Below are 24,624 nucleotides of genomic sequence, written 5' to 3' on the forward strand. Positions count from 1 at the left end.
TCCTCCAAACCGTCTGCACTGCTTTATGTTAAAGTGATGATGTGATGGATCGACTCATGTTTATACGTTTGTTAAGTGTGATGTCGCGACTTCCGCTTCCGGGTCCTGGCAAACATTATGCGAGAAAAAAACATAAAAAACTCTTAAAAACATCCATCAATATGTGTGAAACTCACAGAGTTACGGAACCGACTTATTTCTCAGACTCATGAGCCAAACATGCCGCACCTGCTGCTACAAAAGTCATATTTACTAAAGTGCTTCCGGGGTTAGCGTAGCTGCTGCGTTAGCATTATCTCGCTAACCTGGATGTAGCGATGTCGGTAAATCTGACTTTTACAGCAGCAGGTTCATGTTTGGCTCATGAGTCTCTCTGTGAGTTTCACACATATTGATCGTGGTTTTAAAGAGTTTCTCGAACATCTGTGAACCAGGAAGTAGAGCTGTGACGTCACCACTTCACAAACGTATGTTAAAGTGATGATGTGATGGAGCGACTCGTGCTAGGACTGAGTCACTGAGGGTGATTTAAAGGTGACATTTACAGAATCATTTGTGGTTTTCAGTCCAGGAAATAAACATGAACCTCTTCATAAACTACTCCTCAGCTCTGAGCGTCGGGTCTGCTTCAGCCTCAGGTGTGAGGTTCTCCATGTCCTTCACGCTCTCGTCTACAGCGTCCACGTCGCTGGGGCTCTTGTTATCAGTCTCAGTGGCGGCGTTCTCTGGCTCCGCCCTCTCGTCTGCGGCGTTCTCTGGCTCCGCCCTCTTGTCTGCGGCGTTCTCTGGCTCCGCCCTCTCGTCTGCAGCGTCCTCTGGCTCCGCCCTCTCGTCTGCAGCGTTCTCTGGCTCCGCCCTCTCGTCTGCAGCGAGCTCTGGCTCCGCCCTCTCGGCGTTCTCCGGCTCTCCGTAGATGATGTCCTCGGGGTTTGGCGCTGGAGGACAGAACTCTTCTCCAGGGACGATGTTGTTGAAAATGCGCTCGGCCTGAAACGGAGACGCTCGAGTGGTTTAGTTTAGTCTCGTGGTTTGTCGACATGTGTTTCATGTTGTGAACGTCTCACCTGAGCGACTGTGGCGTCGTGGCCGAGGGCGGCGTCGGGGGCGGAGCTCAGGTGCACGTTCACGGGCAGCTCCTGACCTTCGACCTCCGGGGCAGCGGCCATGTTGAAGTACAGGCTCCAGAGAACGACGGGTCCGTCTGTGGAAACACGAGAAGAGCTGCTGAGGCTTCGTACAGAAACACGTCTACGTTAGAGACGCTCAGGTCATGTGACTCACCGCGCTCAGCTGACTCCGGGGTCACGAAGAGGCTGGTCACCACGGGGAACAGGTCGTGGTGGGCGGAGCCTGTTGACGGACAGGTGAGGTGCACCAGGTCTGTGACAGAGAGACGATGACGTTACTGCAGTATAAGTAGTAGTACTGTAGTAGTCCTGTAGTAGTCCTGTAGTAGTACTGCAGCAGTACTAGCATATACTGCAGTAGTGATACTCACAGGAGCCGCTGGGGCAGGTCATGGTGCCGGGGCTGAGCTCGATGATCCGCACTGAGGGAGGGACCGTCAGCAGAGACACCTGGAGGCAGGACCACACTGTTACTATGACGATTGACCCTAATCCATATGATCCCGATCATTTCAAACTACTGACATTTAATAACTAGTGATTTTATATAAATAATATGTAAATTACAATGATGTTCTTTAACTGGTCGACTTTATACAAATGCTAACCAGAGTTAGCTACAAGCTCCTGTTCCTCTGTGGTCCCTGTGCAGAGGCAAAGTGAGGTTTAAGAGTCCATTCCCCATATAAAGTACAGAAAGTTTAAAATGAACAGAACTGAAACTAAAATGACTCAGATCATCCTGTTTTAGCGCCGAACAATACAGTTAATTGTCCTTGTGTGGTTAGAATCGCTGCCACGCCTTCTTTTTAAATATGCAAATTTGTAACTATACTTAAAAAGTAGCCGATTAGCATCGATCCGCCAATCCCTAAGCTCCTCCTCTGGGCGTGTCCTCCATAGAAATAAAACAAGGCGTTAGATCTTTCCATATGCGGAGAGTTAGCAAGCCTTAGTACAGGAGACTTTACAGGATCCGTTAGCATTAGCATCCTCAATGTATTTTTCCTATAGCCATTAGCATTAGCATCCTCGATGTATTTTTACTATAGCCATTAGCATTAGCATCCACAATGTATTTTTACTATAGCCAGTAGCATTAGCCTGATCAGTATGTTATTCCTATAGCCATTAGCATTAGCCTGATCAGTATGTTATTCCTATAGCCATTAGCCTGATCAGTATGTTATTCCTATAGCCATTAGCATTAGCCTGATCAGTATGTTATTCCTATAGCCATTAGCCTGATCAGTATGTGTTTCCTATAGCCATTAGCATTAGCCTGATCAGTATGTTATTCCTATAGCCATTAGCATTAGCCTGATCAGTATGTTATTCCTATAGCCATTAGCATTAGCCTGATCAGTATGTTATTCCTATAGCCATTAGCATTAGCCTGATCAGTATGTTTTTCCTATAGCCATTAGCATTAGCCTGATCAGTATGTTATTCCTATATCCATTAGCATTAGCCTGATCAGTATGTTATTCCTATAGCCATTAGCATTAGCCTGATCAGTATGTTATTCCTATAGCCATTAGCATGAGCCTGATCAGTATGTTTTTCCTATAGCCATTAGCATTAGCCTGATCAGTATGTTTTTCCTATAGCCATTAGCATTAGCCTGATCAGTATGTTATTCCTATATCCATTAGCATTAGCCTGATCAGTATGTTATTCCTATAGCCATTAGCATTAGCCTGATCAGTATGTTATTCCTATAGCCATTAGCATTAGCCTGATCAGTATGTTATTCCTATAGCCATTAGCATTAGCCTGATCAGTATGTTTTTCCTATAGCCATTAGCATTAGCCTGATCAGTATGTTATTCCTATATCCATTAGCATTAGCCTGATCAGTATGTTATTCCTATAGCCATTAGCATGAGCCTGATCAGTGTATTTGTCCTATAGCCATTAGCATTAGCCTGATCAGTATGTTTTTCCTATAGCCATTAGCATTAGCCTGATCAGTATGTTTTTCCTATAGCCATTAGCATTAGCCTGATCAGTATGTTTTTCCTATATCCATTAGCATTAGCCTGATCAGTATGTTATTCCTATAGCCATTAGCCTGATCAGTATGTTTTTCCTATAGCCATTAGCATTAGCCTGATCAGTATGTGTTTCCTATAGCCATTAGCATTAGCCTGATCAGTATGTTTTTCCTATAGCCATTAGCATTAGCCTGATCAGTATATTATTCCAATAGCCATTAGCATTAGCCTGATCAGTATGTTTTTCCTATAGCCATTAGCATTAGCCTGATCAGTATGTTTTTCCTATAGCCATTAGCATTAGCCTGATCAGTATGTTTTTCCTATAGCCATTAGCATTAGCCTGATCAGTATGTTTTTCCTATAGCCATTAGCATTAGCCTGATCAGTATGTTATTCCTATAGCCATTAGCATTAGCCTGATCAGTATGTTTTTCCTATAGCCATTAGCATTAGCCTGATCAGTATGTTTTTTCCTATAGCCATTAGCATTAGCCTGATCAGTATGTTTTTTCCTATAGCCATTAGCATTAGCCTGATCAGTATGTTTTTTCCTATAGCCATTAGCATTAGCCTGATCAGTATATTATTCCAATAGCCATTAGCATTAGCCTGATCAGTATGTTTTTTCCTATAGCCATTAGCATTAGCCTGATCAGTATGTTTTTCCTATAGCCATTAGCATTAGCCTGATCAGTATGTTATTCCTGTAGCCATTAGCATTAGCCTGATCAGTATATTATTCCTATAGCCATTAGCATTAGCCTGATCAGTATGTTTGTCCTATAGCCATTAGCATTAGCCTGATCAGTATATTATTCCTATAGCCATTAGCATTAGCCTGATCAGTATGTTTTTCCTATAGCCATTAGCATTAGCCTGATCAGTATGTTTTTCCTATAGCCATTAGCATTAGCCTGATCAGTATGTTATTCCTATAGCCATTAGCATTAGCCTGATCAGTGTATTTGTCCTATAGCCATTAGCATGAGCCTGATCAGTATGTTATTCCTATAGCCATTAGCATTAGCCTGATCAGTATGTTATTCCTATAGCCATTAGCATTAGCCTGATCAGTATGTTTTTCCTATAGCCATTAGCATTAGCCTGATCAGTATGTTTTTCCTATAGCCATTAGCATGAGCCTGATCAGTATGTTTTTCCTATAGTCATTAGCATTAGCCTGATCTGTATGTTATTCCTATAGCCATTAGCATGAGCCTGATCAGTATGTTATTCCTATAGCCATTAGCATTAGCCTGATCAGTATGTTTTTCCTATAGCCATTAGCATGAGCCTGATCAGTATGTTATTCCTATAGCCATTAGCATTAGCCTGATCAGCATGTTTTTCCTATAGCCATTAGCATTAGCCTGATCAGTATGTTTTTCCTATAGCCATTAGCATTAGCCTGATCAGTATGTTATTCCTATAGCCATTAGCATTAGCCTGACCAGCATGTTTTTCCTATAGCCATTAGCATTAGCCTGATCAGTATGTTTTTCCTATAGCCATTAGCATTAGCCTGATCAGTATGTTATTCCTATAGCCATTAGCATTAGCCTGATCAGTATATTATTCCTATAGCCATTAGCATTAGCCTGATCAGTATATTATTCCTATAGCCATTAGCATTAGCCTGATCAGTATATTATTCCTATAGCCATTAGCATTAGCCTGATCAGTATGTTATTCCTATAGCCATTAGCATTAGCCTGACCAGCATGTTTTTCCTATAGCCATTAGCATTAGCCTGATCAGTATGTTTTTCCTATAGCCATTAGCATTAGCCTGATCAGTATGTTATTCCTATAGCCATTAGCATTAGCCTGATCAGTATGTTAGTCCTATAGCCATTAGCATTAGCCTGATCAGTATATTATTCCTATAGCCATTAGCATTAGCCTGATCAGTATATTATTCCTATAGCCATTAGCATTAGCCTGATCAGTATATTATTCCTATAGCCATTAGCATTAGCCTGATCAGTATGTTTTTCCTATAGCCATTAGCATTAGCCTGATCAGTGTATTCTATAGCCATTAGCATGAGCCTGATCAGCGTGCTTTTCTAAGCTCCTCCCCTGGGCGTGTCTCACCTGTTGCTCGGTCTCCGTGGGCAGCACTGATCGGTTGGTGATGAGGACGGCTCTGGAGACGCCTCTGAAACAACACAACTTTAATACATTTATGATTTAAACGCTAAGTGCTTCCTCTGCAGCGGCTCAGACCTGCTCCTGGTCCTGCTCCGGGTCTGAGGCGCGTCCCACAGTCCGGGTTCCAGGACACAGTGAGAACAGCTGATCCTCTGCCCACGGCTGTCCACCACTGCCACACACCTGGAGGTACAGAGATATATATAACACACCTGGATATACACGTGTACTTATACAACACACCTGGAGGTACAGGTATATATATAACACACCTGGAGGTACAGGTATATACGTATATACAGTACATATAACGCACCTGGATATACACATGTACATATATAACACACCTGGATGTACACAGGTACACACAGGTGAGTAACACACAGGGTCGGCTTATTCATCTTCAGTGGTTTTAAACCCGGGCGTCACATGGATGATTTCTTTGTTTATATTCCAGGCCCAGACTAAAACTCACTGCACATCACCTCCTTTTCTACCATTTAACTGTTTGCACATTTCCTGTTAGGAGGAACCTCTATGTGGGCGGAGTTAGTTACCTGTTCTCTTTAATAACCAGCCCGTGGGCGGAGTTAGCTACCTGTATGTGGGCGGAGTTAGTTACCTGTTGTCTTTAGTAACCAGCCCGTGGGCGGAGTCAGTTACCTGTATGTGGGCGGAGTCAGTTACCTGTTGTCTTTGATGACCAGCCCGTGGGCGGAGTTAGTTACCTGTTCTCTTTAGTAACCAGCCCGTGGGCGGAGTCAGTTACCTGTATGTGGGCGGAGTCAGTTACCTGTTGTCTTTGATGACCAGCCCGTGGGCGGAGTGCCGCAGACAGTACACGCCCCCGAACACGGCGCTCATGCGGCAGAAGCACTGAGGTATTTCTCCGAGGCCGTACACCGGGAACAGGAAGGGCGTGTTGCCGTAGCGACCCAGGCAGCGCAGGAAGTGCCGCGTGGACGCCAGCCCCACCTCCGTGGGCGTGTCCTCCGACGCCATAGCGATGGAGTGGAACAGGAAGTGGCGCAGCTCCACCCCCAACGACTGCTGCTCCAGGAAGTCCATGTACGGGCGTCCGGCAGAGTCTAAGGGGAAAAGATATCGGGTTAAATCTAACTTGTGATTTTGGCTCCAAATGGTTCGTCACTAAGTTAGCAGCGACTGCGTTCATGAGCGTTTCCACGACGACACAAACAACAAAATAATCATGTTTTTACATTGTTATAATAATGTGTTTGTGTCTGCAGCAACCGTTAGAGAACCATTTAGGGGGACGTGCTGTGATTGGCTCAGGCCTCTGGGACGCTGCGCTGTGATTGGTTCAGTCCTGGGGGACACTGTGCTGTGATTGGCTCAGGCCTCTGGGACGCTGCGCTGTGATTGGCTCAGGCCTGTGGGACGCTGCGCTGTGATTGGCTCAGGCCTCTGGGACGCTGTGCTGTGATTGGCTCAGGCCTGTGGGACGCTGCGCTGTGATTGGCTCAGGCCTCTGGGACGCTGTGCTGTGATTGGCTCAGGCCTGGGGGACGCTGTGCTGTGATTGGCTCAGGTTTAGAGGACGCTGTGCAGTGATTGGCTCAGGTTTAGAGGATGCTGCGCTGTGATTGGCTGCTCTCACCTGTGTAGGGGTCGTTCTCATCCAAACACGACGTGAGGAACTTCATTAACTTCCTCTTATCGACGACCGAGAGCTGCCGGCTGGAGAAGACGTCAGCTCGGCTGCAGGGGACCTTCAGAAACACACAGGCTCTTAAAGGTTCTCCAGTCTTCATCTGGACCACGGGGTCAAGGGTCAGAGCCTTTAGCATTAGCATCCACAATGTGTTTTTAAAATAGCCATTAGCATTAGCATCCACAATGTGTTTTTACTATAGCCATTAGCATTAGCATCCACAATGTGTTTTTACTGTAGCCATTAGCATTAGCATCCACAATGTGTTTTTACTGTAGCCATTAGCATTAGCATCCACAATGTGTTTTTACTGTAGCCATTAGCATTAGCATCCACAATGTGTTTTTACTGTAGCCATTAGCATTAGCATCCTCAATGTATTTTTACTATGGCCATTAGCATTAGCATCCACAATGTATTTTTACTATAGCCATTAGCATTAGCATCCTCAATGTATTTTTACTATAGCCATTAGCATTAGCATCCACAATGTATTTTTACTATAGCCATTAGCATTAGCATCCACAATGTATTTTTACTATAGCCATTAGCATTAGCATCCACAGTGTATTTTTACTATAGCCATTAGCATTAGCATCCACAGTGTATTTTTACTATACCCATTAGCATTAGCCTGATCAGTATGTTATTCCTATAGCCATTAGCATTAGCCTGATCAGTATGTTTTTCCTATAGCCATTAGCATTAGCCTGATCAGTATGTTATTCCTATAGCCATTAGCATTAGCCTGATCAGTATGTTTATTCCTATAGCCATTAGCATTAGCCTGATCAGTATGTTTATTCCTATAGCCATTAGGCTGCAGGGGACCTTCAGAGAGACACAGGTTCTTAAAGGTTCTCCAGTCTTCACCTGGACCACGGGGTCAGGGGTCAGGGGTTCGTACCTGCGTGACGTTGCCGTGGAGAACCGTGAGGATGCGGCTGACGTTCTTAAACTCCGCGTAGCGACTGACGTTTGATTGGATCAGGAGATCGACCAATGAGCCGCGAGAAAACAGCAGCTGCAGAAACACATGTTACACCAATGGAAACATCTGGAAACATCCGAAACATCTGGAAACATCTGAAACATCTGGATGGTCCTGGAGTTTCACCTTTGACACGAGGTCAATGTTGAAGCGTCTTCCGTCTCTCACCAAACCTGCCAGAGTCGGCCTCTTCCGCTCTGATTGGCTCTCTGCCTCTGCGCCGGGCTCTGATTGGCTCTCAGTCTGTGCGCCGGGTTCTGATTGGCTCTCTGCCTCATTGCCGGGCTCTGATTGGCTCTCAGCCTCTGTGCCGGGCTCTGATTGGCTCTCAGTCTGTGCGCCGGGCTCTGATTGGCTCTCGGTCTCAGCGGTGGGCTCTGATTGGCTCTCTGCCTCTGCGCCGGGCTCTGATTGGCTCTCAGCAGCTGGCGGCCCCTCCCCCTCTGTGAACTCACTCTGGAAAGAGCCAAAACAGACGTGAAAAAGAATCAGATCCATGGACGTTTCAGATTCTTCCGCCCCCAAAGGAGAGTGGGAGACGGCGCCCCCATGAGGCTAAAGACGATATGACACTCACCGAGTCCTGCTGTGGTTCAGGGGCCGTCGTCGCTTCTTCTTCTTCTTCTCTGTTGGAGAAAACAACACGCGTTTAGATTAAGAGTATTATTATATTATTATATTATTATATTATTATTATTATATTATTATATTATTATATTATTATATTATTATATTCCTCGTGTTTATCCTGTTTTGATTTAAAGTATATTTGGCGTTTTCTGATTAAACCGGTTAAAAAGGCGGAGCTTCACCTGACGTAGCAGAGCACCTGGAGGTCACTGATGGACGAATACGATTGGTTCAGAGGAACAAGCTCCTCCCCCTCCTCCAGCAGAGACGACCAATCGTGGAGCTGCTCCGGCTCTGGTCCCGCCTACGACACAGAGTTTCAACCAATCAGTTCAGACCATTTGTTTCCAACGGCTCCTCAGGGTTTCCCTCACGGCCCCCTGGTGGACAGAGACTCCGCCCCCTGGTGGACAGAGACTCTGCCCCCTGGTGGACAGAGACTCCGCCCCCTGGTGGACAGAGACTCTGCCCCCTGGTGGACAGAGACTCCGCCCCCTGGTGGACAGAGACTCTGCCCCCTGGTGGACAGAGACTCTGGTGGACAGAGACTCTGCCCCCTGGTGGACAGAGACTCTGGTGGACAGAGACACTGCCCCTGGTGGACAGAGACTCTGGTGGACAGAGACACTGCCCCCTGGTGGACAGAGACTCTGGTGGACAGAGACTCTGGTGGACAGAGACTCTGCCCCCTGGTGGACAGAGACACTGCCCTCTGGTGGACAGAGACACTGCCCTCTGGTGGACAGAGACACTGCCCTCTGGTGGACAGAGACTCTGCCCTCTGGTGGACAGAGACACTGCCCTCTGGTGGACAGAGACTCTGCCCCCTGGTGGACAGAGACACTGCCCTCTGGTGGACAGAGACACTGCCCTCTGGTGGACAGAGACTCTGCCCTCTGGTGGACAGAGACACTGCCCTCTGGTGGACAGAGACACTGCCCTCTGGTGGACAGAGACTCCGCCCCCTGGTGGACAGAGACTCTGCCCTCTGGTGGACAGAGACTCTGCCCTCTGGTGGACAGAGACTCTGGTGGACAGAGACTCTGCCCCCTGGTGGACAGAGACTCTGCCCTCTGGTGGACAGAGACACTGGTGGACAGAGACTCCGCCCCCTGGTGGACAGAGACTCTGCCCTCTGGTGGACAGAGACTCCGCCCCCTGGTGGACAGAGACTCCGCCCCCTGGTGGACAGAGACACTGCCCTCTGGTGGACAGAGACTCCGCCCCCTGGTGGACAGAGACTCCGCCCCCTGGTGGACAGAGACTCCGCCCCCTGGTGGACAGAGACACTGCCCTCTGGTGGACAGAGACTCCGCCCCCTGGTGGACAGAGACTCCGCCCCCTGGTGGACAGAGACTCTGCCCCCTGGTGGACAGAGACTCTGCCCTCTGGTGGACAGAGACTCTGCCCCCTGGTGGACAGAGACTCTGCCCTCTGGTGGACAGAGACTCCGCCCCCTGGTGGACAGAGACTCCGCCCCCTGGTGGACAGAGACACTGCCCCCTGGTGGACAGAGACTCCGCCCCCTGGTGGACAGAGACTCTGCCCTCTGGTGGACAGAGACTCCGCCCCCTGGTGGACAGAGACTCTGCCCCCTGGTGGACAGAGACTCTGCCCTCTGGTGGACAGAGACTCTGGTGGACAGAGACTCTGCCCTCTGGTGGACAGAGACTCTGCCCTCTGGTGGACAGAGACTCTGCCCTCTGGTGGACAGAGACTCTGCCCTCTGGTGGACAGAGACTCTGGTGGACAGAGACACTGCCCCCTGGTGGACAGAGACTCTGGTGGACAGAGACTCTGGTGGACAGAGACTCTGCCCTCTGGTGGACAGAGACTCTGCCCTCTGGTGGACAGAGACTCTGGTGGACAGAGACTCTGCCCTCTGGTGGACAGAGACTCTGGTGGACAGAGACACTGCCCCCTGGTGGACAGAGACTCTGGTGGACAGAGACTCTGCCCCCTGGTGGACAGAGACACTGGTGGACAGAGACTCTGGTGGACAGAGACTCTGCCCCCTGGTGGACAGAGACACTGCCCTCTGGTGGACAGAGACTCTGCCCTCTGGTGGACAGAGACTCTGGTGGACAGAGACACTGCCCTCTGGTGGACAGAGACTCTGCCCTCTGGTGGACAGAGACTCTGGTGGACAGAGACTCTGCCCCCTGGTGGACAGAGACTCTGGTGGACAGAGACTCTGGTGGACAGAGACTCTGCCCTCTGGTGGACAGAGACTCTGGTGGACAGAGACTCTGGTGGACAGAGACACTGCCCTCTGGTGGACAGAGAATCTGGTGGACAGAGACTCCGCCCCCTGGTGGACAGAGACTCTGGTGGACAGAGACTCCGCCCCCTGGTGGACAGAGACTCCGCCCCCTGGTGGACAGAGACTCCGCCCTCTGGTGGACAGAGACTCTGCCCTCTGGTGGACAGAGACTCTGGTGGACAGAGACTCTGCCCCCTGGTGGACAGAGACTCTGGTGGACAGAGACACTGCCCCCTGGTGGACAGAGACTCTGGTGGACAGAGACTCTGCCCCCTGGTGGACAGAGACTCTGGTGGACAGAGACACTGGTGGACAGAGACTCTGGTGGACAGAGACTCTGCCCCCTGGTGGACAGAGACTCTGGTGGACAGAGACACTGGTGGACAGAGACTCTGGTGGACAGAGACTCTGGTGGACAGAGACACTGGTGGACAGAGACTCTGGTGGACAGAGACACTGGTGGACAGAGACTCTGGTGGACAGAGACTCTGGTGGACAGAGACACTGGTGGACAGAGACACTGGTGGACAGAGACTCTGGTGGACAGAGACTCTGCCCCCTGGTGGACAGAGACTCTGGTGGACAGAGACACTGGTGGACAGAGACTCTGGTGGACAGAGACACTGGTGGACAGAGACTCTGGTGGACAGAGACACTGGTGGACAGAGACACTGGTGGACAGAGACTCTGGTGGACAGAGACTCTGCCCCCTGGTGGACAGAGACTCTGGTGGACAGAGACTCTGCCCCCTGGTGGACAGAGACTCTGGTGGACAGAGACTCTGCCCCCTGGTGGACAGAGACTCTGCCCTCTGGTGGACAGAGACACTGGTGGACAGAGACTCCGCCCCCTGGTGGACAGAGACTCTGCCCTCTGGTGGACAGAGACTCCGCCCCCTGGTGGACAGAGACTCCGCCCCCTGGTGGACAGAGACACTGCCCTCTGGTGGACAGAGACTCCGCCCCCTGGTGGACAGAGACTCCGCCCCCTGGTGGACAGAGACTCCGCCCCCTGGTGGACAGAGACTCCGCCCCCTGGTGGACAGAGACTCTGCCCTCTGGTGGACAGAGACTCCGCCCCCTGGTGGACAGAGACTCCGCCCCCTGGTGGACAGAGACACTGCCCTCTGGTGGACAGAGACTCCGCCCCCTGGTGGACAGAGACTCCGCCCCCTGGTGGACAGAGACACTGCCCTCTGGTGGACAGAGACTCTGCCCCCTGGTGGACAGAGACTCTGCCCTCTGGTGGACAGAGACTCTGGTGGACAGAGACTCTGCCCTCTGGTGGACAGAGACTCTGCCCTCTGGTGGACAGAGACTCTGCCCTCTGGTGGACAGAGACTCTGCCCTCTGGTGGACAGAGACTCTGGTGGACAGAGACACTGCCCCCTGGTGGACAGAGACTCTGGTGGACAGAGACTCTGCCCCCTGGTGGACAGAGACACTGGTGGACAGAGACTCTGGTGGACAGAGACTCTGCCCCCTGGTGGACAGAGACACTGCCCTCTGGTGGACAGAGACTCTGCCCTCTGGTGGACAGAGACTCTGGTGGACAGAGACACTGCCCTCTGGTGGACAGAGACTCTGCCCTCTGGTGGACAGAGACTCTGGTGGACAGAGACTCTGCCCCCTGGTGGACAGAGACTCTGGTGGACAGAGACTCTGGTGGACAGAGACTCTGCCCTCTGGTGGACAGAGACTCTGGTGGACAGAGACTCTGGTGGACAGAGACACTGCCCTCTGGTGGACAGAGAATCTGGTGGACAGAGACTCCGCCCCCTGGTGGACAGAGACTCTGGTGGACAGAGACTCCGCCCCCTGGTGGACAGAGACTCCGCCCCCTGGTGGACAGAGACTCCGCCCTCTGGTGGACAGAGACTCTGCCCTCTGGTGGACAGAGACTCTGGTGGACAGAGACTCTGCCCCCTGGTGGACAGAGACTCTGGTGGACAGAGACACTGCCCCCTGGTGGACAGAGACTCTGGTGGACAGAGACTCTGCCCCCTGGTGGACAGAGACTCTGGTGGACAGAGACACTGGTGGACAGAGACTCTGGTGGACAGAGACTCTGCCCCCTGGTGGACAGAGACTCTGGTGGACAGAGACACTGGTGGACAGAGACTCTGGTGGACAGAGACTCTGCCCCCTGGTGGACAGAGACTCTGGTGGACAGAGACTCTGGTGGACAGAGACTCTGGTGGACAGAGACACTGGTGGACAGAGACTCTGGTGGACAGAGACACTGGTGGACAGAGACTCTGGTGGACAGAGACTCTGGTGGACAGAGACTCTGGTGGACAGAGACTCTGGTGGACAGAGACTCTGCCCCCTGGTGGACAGAGACTCTGGTGGACAGAGACTCTGGTGGACAGAGACTCTGGTGGACAGAGACTCTGGTGGACAGAGACTCTGGTGGACAGAGACTCTGGTGGACAGAGACTCTGGTGGACAGAGACTCTGGTGGACAGAGACTCTGGTGGACAGAGACTCTGGTGGACAGAGACTCTGGTGGACAGAGACTCTGGTGGACAGAGACTCTGGTGGACAGAGACTCTGCCCCCTGGTGGACAGAGACTCTGGTGGACAGAGACTCTGGTGGACAGAGACTCTGGTGGACAGAGACTCTGGTGGACAGAGACTCTGGTGGACAGAGACTCTGGTGGACAGAGACACTGGTGGACAGAGACACTGGTGGACAGAGACTCTGGTGGACAGAGACTCTGCCCCCTGGTGGACAGAGACTCTGGTGGACAGAGACACTGGTGGACAGAGACTCTGGTGGACAGAGACACTGGTGGACAGAGACACTGGTGGACAGAGACACTGCCCCCTGGTGGACAGAGACACTGGTGGACAGAGACACTGGTGGACAGAGACACTGGTGGACAGAGACACTGGTGGACAGAGACACTGGTGGACAGAGACACTGGTGGACAGAGACACTGGTGGACAGAGACTCTGGTGGACAGAGACACTGGTGGACAGAGACACTGGTGGACAGAGACTCTGGTGGACAGAGACACTGCCCCCTGGTGGACAGAGACTCTGGTGGACAGAGACTCTGGTGGACAGAGACTCTGCCCCCTGGTGGACAGAGACACTGCCCTCTGGTGGACAGAGACACTGCCCTCTGGTGGACAGAGACACTGCCCTCTGGTGGACAGAGACTCTGCCCTCTGGTGGACAGAGACACTGCCCTCTGGTGGACAGAGACACTGCCCTCTGGTGGACAGAGACACTGCCCTCTGGTGGACAGAGACTCTGCCCTCTGGTGGACAGAGACACTGCCCTCTGGTGGACAGAGACTCTGCCCCCTGGTGGACAGAGACACTGCCCTCTGGTGGACAGAGACACTGCCCTCTGGTGGACAGAGACTCTGCCCTCTGGTGGACAGAGACACTGCCCTCTGGTGGACAGAGACTCTGCCCTCTGGTGGACAGAGACTCTGGTGGACAGAGACACTGCCCTCTGGTGGACAGAGACTCTGCCCTCTGGTGGACAGAGACTCCGCCCCCTGGTGGACAGAGACTCTGCCCTCTGGTGGACAGAGACTCCGCCCCCTGGTGGACAGAGACTCTGCCCTCTGGTGGACAGAGACTCTGGTGGACAGAGACTCTGCCCCCTGGTGGACAGAGACTCTGCCCTCTGGTGGACAGAGACACTGGTGGACAGAGACTCCGCCCCCTGGTGGACAGAGACTCTGCCCTCTGGTGGACAGAGACTCCGCCCCCTGGTGGACAGAGACTCCGCCCCCTGGTGGACAGAGACACTGCCCTCTGGTGGACAGAGACTCCGCCCCCTGGTGGACAGAGACTCCGCCCCCTGGTGGACAGAGACTCCGCCCCCTGGTGGACAGAGACTCCGCCCCCTGGTGGACAGAGACTCTGCCCTCTGGTGGACAGAGACTCCGCCCCCTGGTGGACAGAGACTCTGCCCCCTGGTGGACAGAGACTCTGCCCTCTGGTGGACAGAGACTCTGGTGGACAGAGACTCTGGTGGACAGAGACTCTGCCCTCTGGTGGACAGAGACTCTGCCCTCTGGTGGACAGAGACTCTGGTGGACAGAGACACTGCCCCCTGGTGGACAGAGACTCTGGTGGACAGAGACTCTGCCCCCTGGTGGACAGAGACACTGGTGGACAGAGACTCTGGTGGACAGAGACTCTGCCCCCTGGTGGACAGAGACACTGCCCTCTGGTGGACAGAGACTCTGCCCTCTGGTGGACAGAGACTCTGGTGGACAGAGACACTGCCCTCTGGTGGACAGAGACTCTGCCCTCTGGTGGACAGAGACTCTGGTGGACAGAGACTCTGCCCCCTGGTGGACAGAGACTCTGGTGGACAGAGACTCTGGTGGACAGAGACTCTGGTGGACAGAGACACTGCCCTCTGGTGGACAGAGAATCTGGTGGACAGAGACTCCGCCCCCTGGTGGACAGAGACTCTGGTGGACAGAGACTCCGCCCCCTGGTGGACAGAGACTCCGCCCCCTGGTGGACAGAGACTCCGCCCTCTGGTGGACAGAGACTCTGCCCTCTGGTGGACAGAGACTCTGGTGGACAGAGACTCTGCCCCCTGGTGGACAGAGACTCTGGTGGACAGAGACACTGCCCCCTGGTGGACAGAGACTCTGGTGGACAGAGACTCTGCCCCCTGGTGGACAGAGACTCTGGTGGACAGAGACACTGGTGGACAGAGACTCTGGTGGACAGAGACTCTGCCCCCTGGTGGACAGAGACTCTGGTGGACAGAGACACTGGTGGACAGAGACTCTGGTGGACAGAGACTCTGGTGGACAGAGACACTGGTGGACAGAGACACTGGTGGACAGAGACTCTGGTGGACAGAGACACTGGTGGACAGAGACTCTGGTGGACAGAGACTCTGGTGGACAGAGACACTGGTGGACAGAGACACTGGTGGACAGAGACTCTGGTGGACAGAGACTCTGCCCCCTGGTGGACAGAGACTCTGGTGGACAGAGACACTGGTGGACAGAGACTCTGGTGGACAGAGACACTGGTGGACAGAGACACTGGTGGACAGAGACACTGGTGGACAGAGACTCTGGTGGACAGAGACACTGGTGGACAGAGACACTGGTGGACAGAGACTCTGGTGGACAGAGACTCTGGTGGACAGAGACACTGGTGGACAGAGACACTGGTGGACAGAGACTCTGGTGGACAGAGACTCTGGTGGACAGAGACTCTGGTGGACAGAGACTCTGGTGGACAGAGACACTGGTGGACAGAGACACTGGTGGACAGAGACTCTGGTGGACAGAGACACTGGTGGACAGAGACTCTGGTGGACAGAGACTCTGGTGGACAGAGACACTGGTGGACAGAGACTCTGGTGGACAGAGACTCTGGTGGACAGAGACACTGGTGGACAGAGACTCTGGTGGACAGAGACACTGCCCCCTGGTGGACAGAGACTCTGGTGGACAGAGACACTGGTGGACAGAGACTCTGGTGGACAGAGACTCTGCCCCCTGGTGGACAGAGACACTGCCCTCTGGTGGACAGAGACTCTGCCCTCTGGTGGACAGAGACTCTGGTGGACAGAGACTCTGGTGGACAGAGACTCTGCCCCCTGGTGGACAGAGACTCTGGTGGACAGAGACTCTGGTGGACAGAGACTCTGCCCTCTGGTGGACAGAGACTCTGGTGGACAGAGACTCTGGTGGACAGAGACACTGCCCTCTGGTGGACAGAGACTCTGGTGGACAGAGACTCCGCCCCCTGGTGGACAGAGACTCTGGTGGACAGAGACTCCGCCCCCTGGTGGACAGAGACTCCGCCCCCTGGTGGACAGAGACTCCGCCCTCTGGTGGACAGAGACTCTGCCCTCTGGTGGACAGAGACTCTGGTGGACAGAGACTCCGCCCCCTGGTGGACAGAGACACTGCCCTCTGGTGGACAGAGACTCTGGTGGACAGAGACTCCGCCCCCTGGTGGACAGAGACTCTGCCCTCTGGTGGACAGAGACTCTGGTGGACAGAGACTCTGGTGGACAGAGACTCTGGTGGACAGAGACTCCGCCCCCTGGTGGACAGAGACTCTGCCCCCTGGTGGACAGAGACTCTGGTGGACAGAGACTCCGCCCCCTGGTGGACAGAGACTCCGCCCTCTGGTGGACAGAGACTCTGCCCTCTGGTGGACAGAGACTCTGCCCCCTGGTGGACAGAGACTCTGGTGGACAGAGACTCCGCCCCCTGGTGGACAGAGACACTGCCCTCTGGTGGACAGAGACTCTGGTGGACAGAGACTCCGCCCCCTGGTGGACAGAGACTCTGGTGGACAGAGACTCTGCCCTCTGGTGGACAGAGACTCTGGTGGACAGAGACTCTGCTCTCTGGTGGACAGAGACTCTGGTGGACAGAGACTCTGCCCTCTGGTGGACAGAGACTCTGCCCCCTGGTGGACAGAGACTCTGCCCCCTGGTGGACAGAGACTCCGCCCCCTGGTGGACAGAGACACTGCCCCCTGGTGGACAGAGACACTGCCCCCTGGTGGACAGAGACTCTGGTGGACAGAGACTCTGCCCCCTGGTGGACAGAGACACTGCCCCCTGGTGGACAGAGACACTGCCCCCTGGTGGACAGAGACTCTGCCCCCTGGTGGACAGAGACTCCGCCCCCTGGTGGACAGAGACTCTGCCCCCTGGTGGACAGAGACACTGCCCTCTGGTGGACAGAGACTCCGCCCCCTGGTGGACAGAGACTCTGGTGGACAGAGACTCTGGTGGACAGAGACTCTGGTGGACAGAGACTCTGGTGGACAGAGACTCTGGTGGACAGAGACTCCGCCCTCTGGTGGACAGAGACTCTGGTGGACAGAGACTCCGCCCTCTGGTGGACAGAGACTCTGGTGGACAGAGACTCTGGTGGACAGAGACTCCGCCCTCTGGTGGACAGAGACTCTGGTGGACAGAGACTCTGCCCCCTGGTGGACAGAGACTCTGGTGGACAGAGACTCTGCCCCCTGGTGGACAGAGACACTGGTGGACAGAGACTCCGCCCTCTGGTGGACAGAGACTCTGCCCCCTGGTGGACAGAGACTCCGCCCCCTGGTGGACAGAGACTCCGCCCTCTGGTGGACAGAGACTCTGCCCCCTGGTGGACAGAGACTCTGGTGGACAGAGACTCTGCCCTCTGGTGGACAGAGACTCTGCCCCCTGGTGGACAGAGACTCTGGTGGACAGAGACTCTGCCCTCTGGTGGACAGAGACACTGGTGGACAGAGACTCTGCCCTCTGGTGGACAGAGACTCTGCCCCCTGGTGGACAGAGACTCTGCCCTCTGGTGGACAGAGACTCTGCCCTCTGGTGGACAGAGACACTGGTGGACAGAGACTCTGCCCTCTGGTGGACAGAGACTCTGCCCTCTGGTGGACAGAGACTCTGCCCTCTGGTGGACAGAGACTCTGCCCCCTGGTGGACAGAGACTCCGCCCTCTGGTGGACAGAGACACTGGTGGACAGAGACTCTGCCCTCTGGTGGACAGAGACTCTGCCCTCTGGTGGACAGAGACTCTGCCCTCTGGTGGACAGAGACTCTGCCCCCTGGTGGACAGAGACTCCGCCCTCTGGTGGACAGAGACACTGGTGGACAGAGACTCTGCCCTCTGGTGGACAGAGACTCTGCCCCCTGGTGGACAGAGACTCTGCCCCCTGGTGGACAGAGACTCTGCCCTCTGGTGGACAGAGACACTGGTGGACAGAGACTCTGCCCTCTGGTGGACAGAGACACTGGTGGACAGAGACTCTGCCCCCTGGTGGACAGAGACTCTGCCCTCTGGTGGACAGAGACTCTGCCCTCTGGTGGACAGAGACTCTGCCCCCTGGTGGACAGAGACTCCGCCCTCTGGTGGACAGAGACTCCGCCCTCTGGTGGACAGAGACTCCGCCCTCTGGTGGACAGAGACTCCGCCCTCTGGTGGACAGAGACTCCGCCCCCTGGTGGACAGAGACTCTGGTGGACAGAGACTCTGCCCTCTGGTGGACAGAGACTCTGGTGGACAGAGACTCTGCCCCCTGGTGGACAGAGACTCTGGTGGACAGAGACTCTGGTGGACAGAGACTCTGGTGGACAGAGACTCCGCCCCCTGGTGGACAGAGACTCTGGTGGACAGAGACTCTGCCCTCTGGTGGACAGAGACTCTGCCCCCTGGTGGACAGAGACTCTGGTGGACAGAGACTCTGGTGGACAGAGACTCTGCCCCCTGGTGGACAGAGACTCTGGTGGACAGAGACTCTGCCCTCTGGTGGACAGAGACTCTGGTGGACAGAGACACTGCCCTCTGGTGGACAGAGACTCTGCCCTCTGGTGGACAGAGACTCTGCCCTCTGGTGGACAGAGACTCTGCCCTCTGGTGGACAGAGACTCTGCCCCCTGGTGGACAGAGACTCTGGTGGACAGAGACTCTGGTGGACAGAGACTCTGCCCTCTGGTGGACAGAGACTCTGCCCTCTGGTGGACAGAGACTCTGGTGGACAGAGACACTGCCCCCTGGTGGACAGAGACTCTGGTGGACAGAGACACTGCCCCCTGGTGGACAGAGACTCTGGTGGACAGAGACTCTGGTGGACAGAGACTCTGGTGGACAGAGACTCTGCCCTCTGGTGGACAGAGACTCTGGTGGACAGAGACTCTGGTGGACAGAGACTCTGGTGGACAGAGACACTGCCCCCTGGTGGACAGAGACTCTGGTGGACAGAGACTCTGGTGGACAGAGACTCTGGTGGACAGAGACTCTGGTGGACAGAGACTCTGGTGGACAGAGACTCTGCCCCCTGGTGGACAGAGACTCTGGTGGACAGAGACTCTGGTGGACAGAGACTCTGGTGGACAGAGACTCTGCCCCCTGGTGGACAGAGACTCTGGTGGACAGAGACTCTGGTGGACAGAGACTCTGGTGGACAGAGACTCTGGTGGACAGAGACTCTGCCCTCTGGTGGACAGAGACTCTGGTGGACAGAGACTCTGGTGGACAGAGACTCTGGTGGACAGAGACTCCGCCCTCTGGTGGACAGAGACTCTGCCCCCTGGTGGACAGAGACTCTGCCCTCTGGTGGACAGAGACACTGCCCTCTGGTGGACAGAGACTCTGCCCCCTGGTGGACAGAGACTCTGCCCTCTGGTGGACAGAGACTCTGCCCCCTGGTGGACAGAGACTCTGCCCCCTGGTGGACAGAGACTCTGGTGGACAGAGACACTGCCCTCTGGTGGACAGAGACTCTGCCCCCTGGTGGACAGAGACACTGCCCCCTGGTGGACAGAGACTCTGCCCCCTGGTGGACAGAGACTCCGCCCTCTGGTGGACAGAGACTCTGGTGGACAGAGACTCCGCCCCCTGGTGGACAGAGACACTGCCCTCTGGTGGACAGAGACTCTGCCCTCTGGTGGACAGAGACTCTGCCCCCTGGTGGACAGAGACACTGCCCTCTGGTGGACAGAGACTCTGGTGGACAGAGACTCTGCCCCCTGGTGGACAGAGACTCCGCCCCCTGGTGGACAGAGACACTGCCCCCTGGTGGACAGAGACACTGCCCCCTGGTGGACAGAGACTCTGGTGGACAGAGACTCTGCCCCCTGGTGGACAGAGACTCTGGTGGACAGAGACTCTGCCCCCTGGTGGACAGAGACTCTGGTGGACAGAGACTCCGCCCCCTGGTGGACAGAGACACTGCCCCCTGGTGGACAGAGACTCTGCCCCCTGGTGGACAGAGACACTGCCCCCTGGTGGACAGAGACTCTGCCCCCTGGTGGACAGAGACTCTGCCCCCTGGTGGACAGAGACTCTGCCCTCTGGTGGACAGAGACTCTGCCCCCTGGTGGACAGAGACTCTGCCCTCTGGTGGACAGAGACTCTGCCCCCTGGTGGACAGAGACTCTGGTGGACAGAGACTCTGCCCCCTGGTGGACAGAGACTCTGGTGGACAGAGACTCTGCCCTCTGGTGGACAGAGACTCTGCCCTCTGGTGGACAGAGACTCTGGTGGACAGAGACTCTGCCCTCTGGTGGACAGAGACTCTGGTGGACAGAGACTCTGCCCCCTGGTGGACAGAGACTCTGCCCTCTGGTGGACAGAGACACTGGTGGACAGAGACTCCGCCCTCTGGTGGACAGAGACTCTGCCCTCTGGTGGACAGAGACACTGGTGGACAGAGACTCCGCCCTCTGGTGGACAGAGACTCTGCCCTCTGGTGGACAGAGACTCTGGTGGACAGAGACACTGCCCCCTGGTGGACAGAGACTCTGGTGGACAGAGACTCTGGTGGACAGAGACTCCGCCCCCTGGTGGACAGAGACTCCGCCCCCTGGTGGACAGAGACTCTGGTGGACAGAGACTCTGCCCCCTGGTGGACAGAGACTCTGGTGGACAGAGACTCCGCCCCCTGGTGGACAGAGACACTGCCCCCTGGTGGACAGAGACACTGCCCCCTGGTGGACAGAGACACTGCCCCCTGGTGGACAGAGACTCTGGTGGACAGAGACTCTGGTGGACAGAGACTCCGCCCCCTGGTGGACAGAGACTCCGCCCCCTGGTGGACAGAGACTCTGGTGGACAGAGACTCCGCCCCCTGGTGGACAGAGACTCTGCCCCCTGGTGGACAGAGACTCTGCCCCCTGGTGGACAGAGACTCCGCCCCCTGGTGGACAGAGACTCTGCCCTCTGGTGGACAGAGACTCTGGTGGACAGAGACTCTGCCCTCTGGTGGACAGAGACTCTGGTGGACAGAGACTCCGCCCCCTGGTGGACAGAGACTCTGCCCCCTGGTGGACAGAGACTCTGCCCTCTGGTGGACAGAGACTCTGCCCCCTGGTGGACAGAGACTCCGCCCCCTGGTGGACAGAGACTCTGCCCCCTGGTGGACAGAGACTCTGCCCCCTGGTGGACAGAGACACTGCCCTCTGGTGGACAGAGACTCTGCCCTCTGGTGGACAGAGACTCTGCCCTCTGGTGGACAGAGACTCTGCCCTCTGGTGGACAGACACTCCGCCCCCTGGTGGACAGAGACTCTGCCCTCTGGTGGACAGAGACTCTGCCCCCTGGTGGACAGAGACACTGCCCTCTGGTGGACAGAGACTCTGCCCTCTGGTGGACAGAGACTCTGCCCTCTGGTGGACAGAGACTCTGCCCTCTGGTGGACAGACACTCCGCCCCCTGGTGGACAGAGACTCTGCCCCCTGGTGGACAGAGACACTGCCCCCTGGTGGACAGAGTCTCTGGTGGACAGAGACTCTGGTGGACAGAGACTCTGGTGGACAGAGACTCTGCCCCCTGGTGGACAGAGACTCTGGTGGACAGAGACTCTGGTGGACAGAGACTCTGGTGGACAGAGACTCTGGTGGACAGAGACTCTGGTGGACAGAGACTCTGGTGGACAGAGACTCTGGTGGACAGAGACTCTGGTGGACAGAGACTCCGCCCCCTGGTGGTGTTGTTACCTGCTGCTCTTTGATCCAGCTCAAAAGTCCGTTAAAGGTGAAACTGGCCCAGTCTCCGGCGTAAAAGCTCCTCCTACAGGAAACACAACAGACGCGTCACAATAAAAGCTCTGACTCCGCCCCTGCTGTAGCCCCGCCCCTGCTGTAGCCCCGCCCTCTCACCTGTCCAGGTGCAGCACCCTCTGTCCGACTCTGGAGCAGGCGGCCGCCACCACCGACTCACACAGACCTGGAACACAACAACACTGTGACATCACAGTCATGCCCTCCTGAGGTTCATCCAGGGTTATATGAACGTCCCGATCCGATATCCTGGATCAGTATCGGACCCGATCGGTTTAATGACTATTCCAGTTAATTATTGCTAAGCTAGGCTACTATGCTAACCTGCCGCTAGCACCTGCTTCTTAAAAAAACATTCTCATTTATAGCTACATAGTTCAGTTTGTTTATAAAAGCCGTTTATAAAACACACATTGGAAAAAAGTCATAGAATGATAAATAAAGTTATAAAACAGAGAGACCGGGTCAGATCGGGACAGTTCCAGTTCGTTAAAACCCAGAGACGACATAAAACAGTTATTAATATATAATTACAGATTAATCCATCAGTGATGTCGAGTTAAAGCTGCGCCAAATCAACCCAGAGATCATGTGACTAAAGATCAACCCAGAGATCATGTGACTAAAGACCAACCCAGAGATCATGTGACTAAAGACCAACCCAGAGATCATGTGACTAAAGACCAACCCAGAGATCATGTGACTAAAGGCTTATGGAAATAATGAGTTTAAGCCTAAAACTGTAAACAGGAAGTCCTTATACCTCCAAACGTAACATTCAGACCGTCAGCAGGGGGCAGCAGAGCTTCAGTTTGAGCCTGTCTGGAGACTTTGTTTACAGGTGGTGATGCCTTCATGAGCGCTCGTGATCACAGTAAATACCAGCTGCTCATGAGACAGATTATACGTTTACATGTCCGAGCTCGTCATGAAGCCGCTCCTCAAGCTCACTTTACACGTATGTTAAATATATGTGTTACACGTATGTTACTTTATTTGTTTATAGTTTATAGTGAAGTGCACTTGAACACAACACTGATCATTTACACTTCACAACTGGATCATCTTTACCAGAGCTCCTGAAGGCAACACCTCAAGCCTGTCCACACCTCCTCCTCTGTCTCCTCCTCCTCTGTCTCCTCCTCCTCTGCATCTCCACTCTCCTATGTCTGGGCTTCCTGTAGGCCTCCTCTTCTCTTCTGTTCTCTCCTCTTTTTCCTCCTCCTCCTCTGTCTCCTCTCTGTTCTGTCACTTTGACACATCATAATCATAATTATCTTTAGTTTCCGCTCAGTCTCTGCTGTTCTCCTCCTCCTCTGTACCTCCACTCTCCTCCTGTCTCCTCCTCTGTCTCCTCCTCTGTACCTCCTCTGTACCTCCTCTGTACCTCCTCTGTACCTCCTCTGTACCTCCTCTGTACCTCCACTCTCCTCCACTGTCTCCTCCTCTGTCTCCTCCTCTGTCTCCTCCTCTGTACCTCCTCTGTACCTCCTCTGTACCTCCACTCTCCTCCGGTCTCCTCATCTGTTCTCCTCCACTGTACCTCCTCTGTACCTCCTCTGTACCTCCACTCTCCTCCTGTCTCCTCCTCTGTCTCCTCCTCCTCCTGTCTCCTCCTCTGTACCTCCACTCTCCTCCTGTCTCCTCCACTCTCCTCCTCTGTCTCCTCCACTGTACCTCCTCTGTACCTCCTCTGTACCTCCACTCTCCTCCTGTCTCCTCCTCTGTACCTCCTCTGTACCTCCACTCTCCTCCTGTCTCCTCCTCTGTCTCCTCCTCTGTTCTCCTCCTCCTCTGTTCTCCTCCTCTGTACCTCCACTCTCCTCCTGTCTCCTCCTCTGTACCTCCTCTGTACCTCCACTCTCCTCCGGTCTCCTCCTCTGTTCTCCTCCTGCTTTCCGCTTCTCACATTCCCACTGAAACTGTCAAACGCGTCGCTTCATTGTAAATCCATAATTTCTCTGGTAAATAAAGAATAAAAACATGGCCGCTGTCAGTGAGCGTTAGCCGCTAGCCGCTCCCATACAGAATGGCCGTGTGTGTTAGCGCGGAGCTAACGGCCGGTATAGCGGGATTTAAGCCTGGATTTTAGCCGAAATGGACCGGGACCGGAGCCCAAACCGGAGCCTGGACCCGCAGCCACCCGTAGACCCGGGACTGAGCGAGAACCGGGCCGTAACCGGGCCGTAACCGGGCCGTACCTGTGCCTACGATCACCACCTCAAACTCCGAAGGCAGGTCCTCCGCCGCCATGTTGGATCTGACAC

General features: G+C 54.4%; 1 protein-coding gene across 1 annotated transcript; it reads right to left on the minus strand.

Moving 5' to 3' along the window:
• Positions 1-597: 597 nt before the first annotated feature.
• On the minus strand, positions 598-24,624 carry chm (CHM Rab escort protein; the record flags this gene model as incomplete). Its single annotated transcript, XM_079566746.1, has 14 exons — positions 24,559-24,624; positions 22,457-22,523; positions 22,295-22,367; positions 8,763-8,879; positions 8,072-8,500; positions 7,862-7,978; positions 6,901-7,012; positions 6,073-6,367; positions 5,355-5,462; positions 5,223-5,286; positions 1,499-1,577; positions 1,282-1,380; positions 1,065-1,201; positions 598-987 (listed from the first exon to the last, which is right to left on the minus strand). The coding sequence occupies exons 1-14, from the start codon at positions 24,608-24,610 to the stop codon at positions 598-600; spliced, it is 2,139 nt and encodes a 712-aa protein (XP_079422872.1). The 5' UTR covers positions 24,611-24,624.

Source organism: Gobius niger (genome assembly GCF_951799975.1).
Source record: "Gobius niger genome assembly, chromosome: 11".
NCBI lineage: Eukaryota > Metazoa > Chordata > Actinopteri > Gobiiformes > Gobiidae > Gobius > Gobius niger.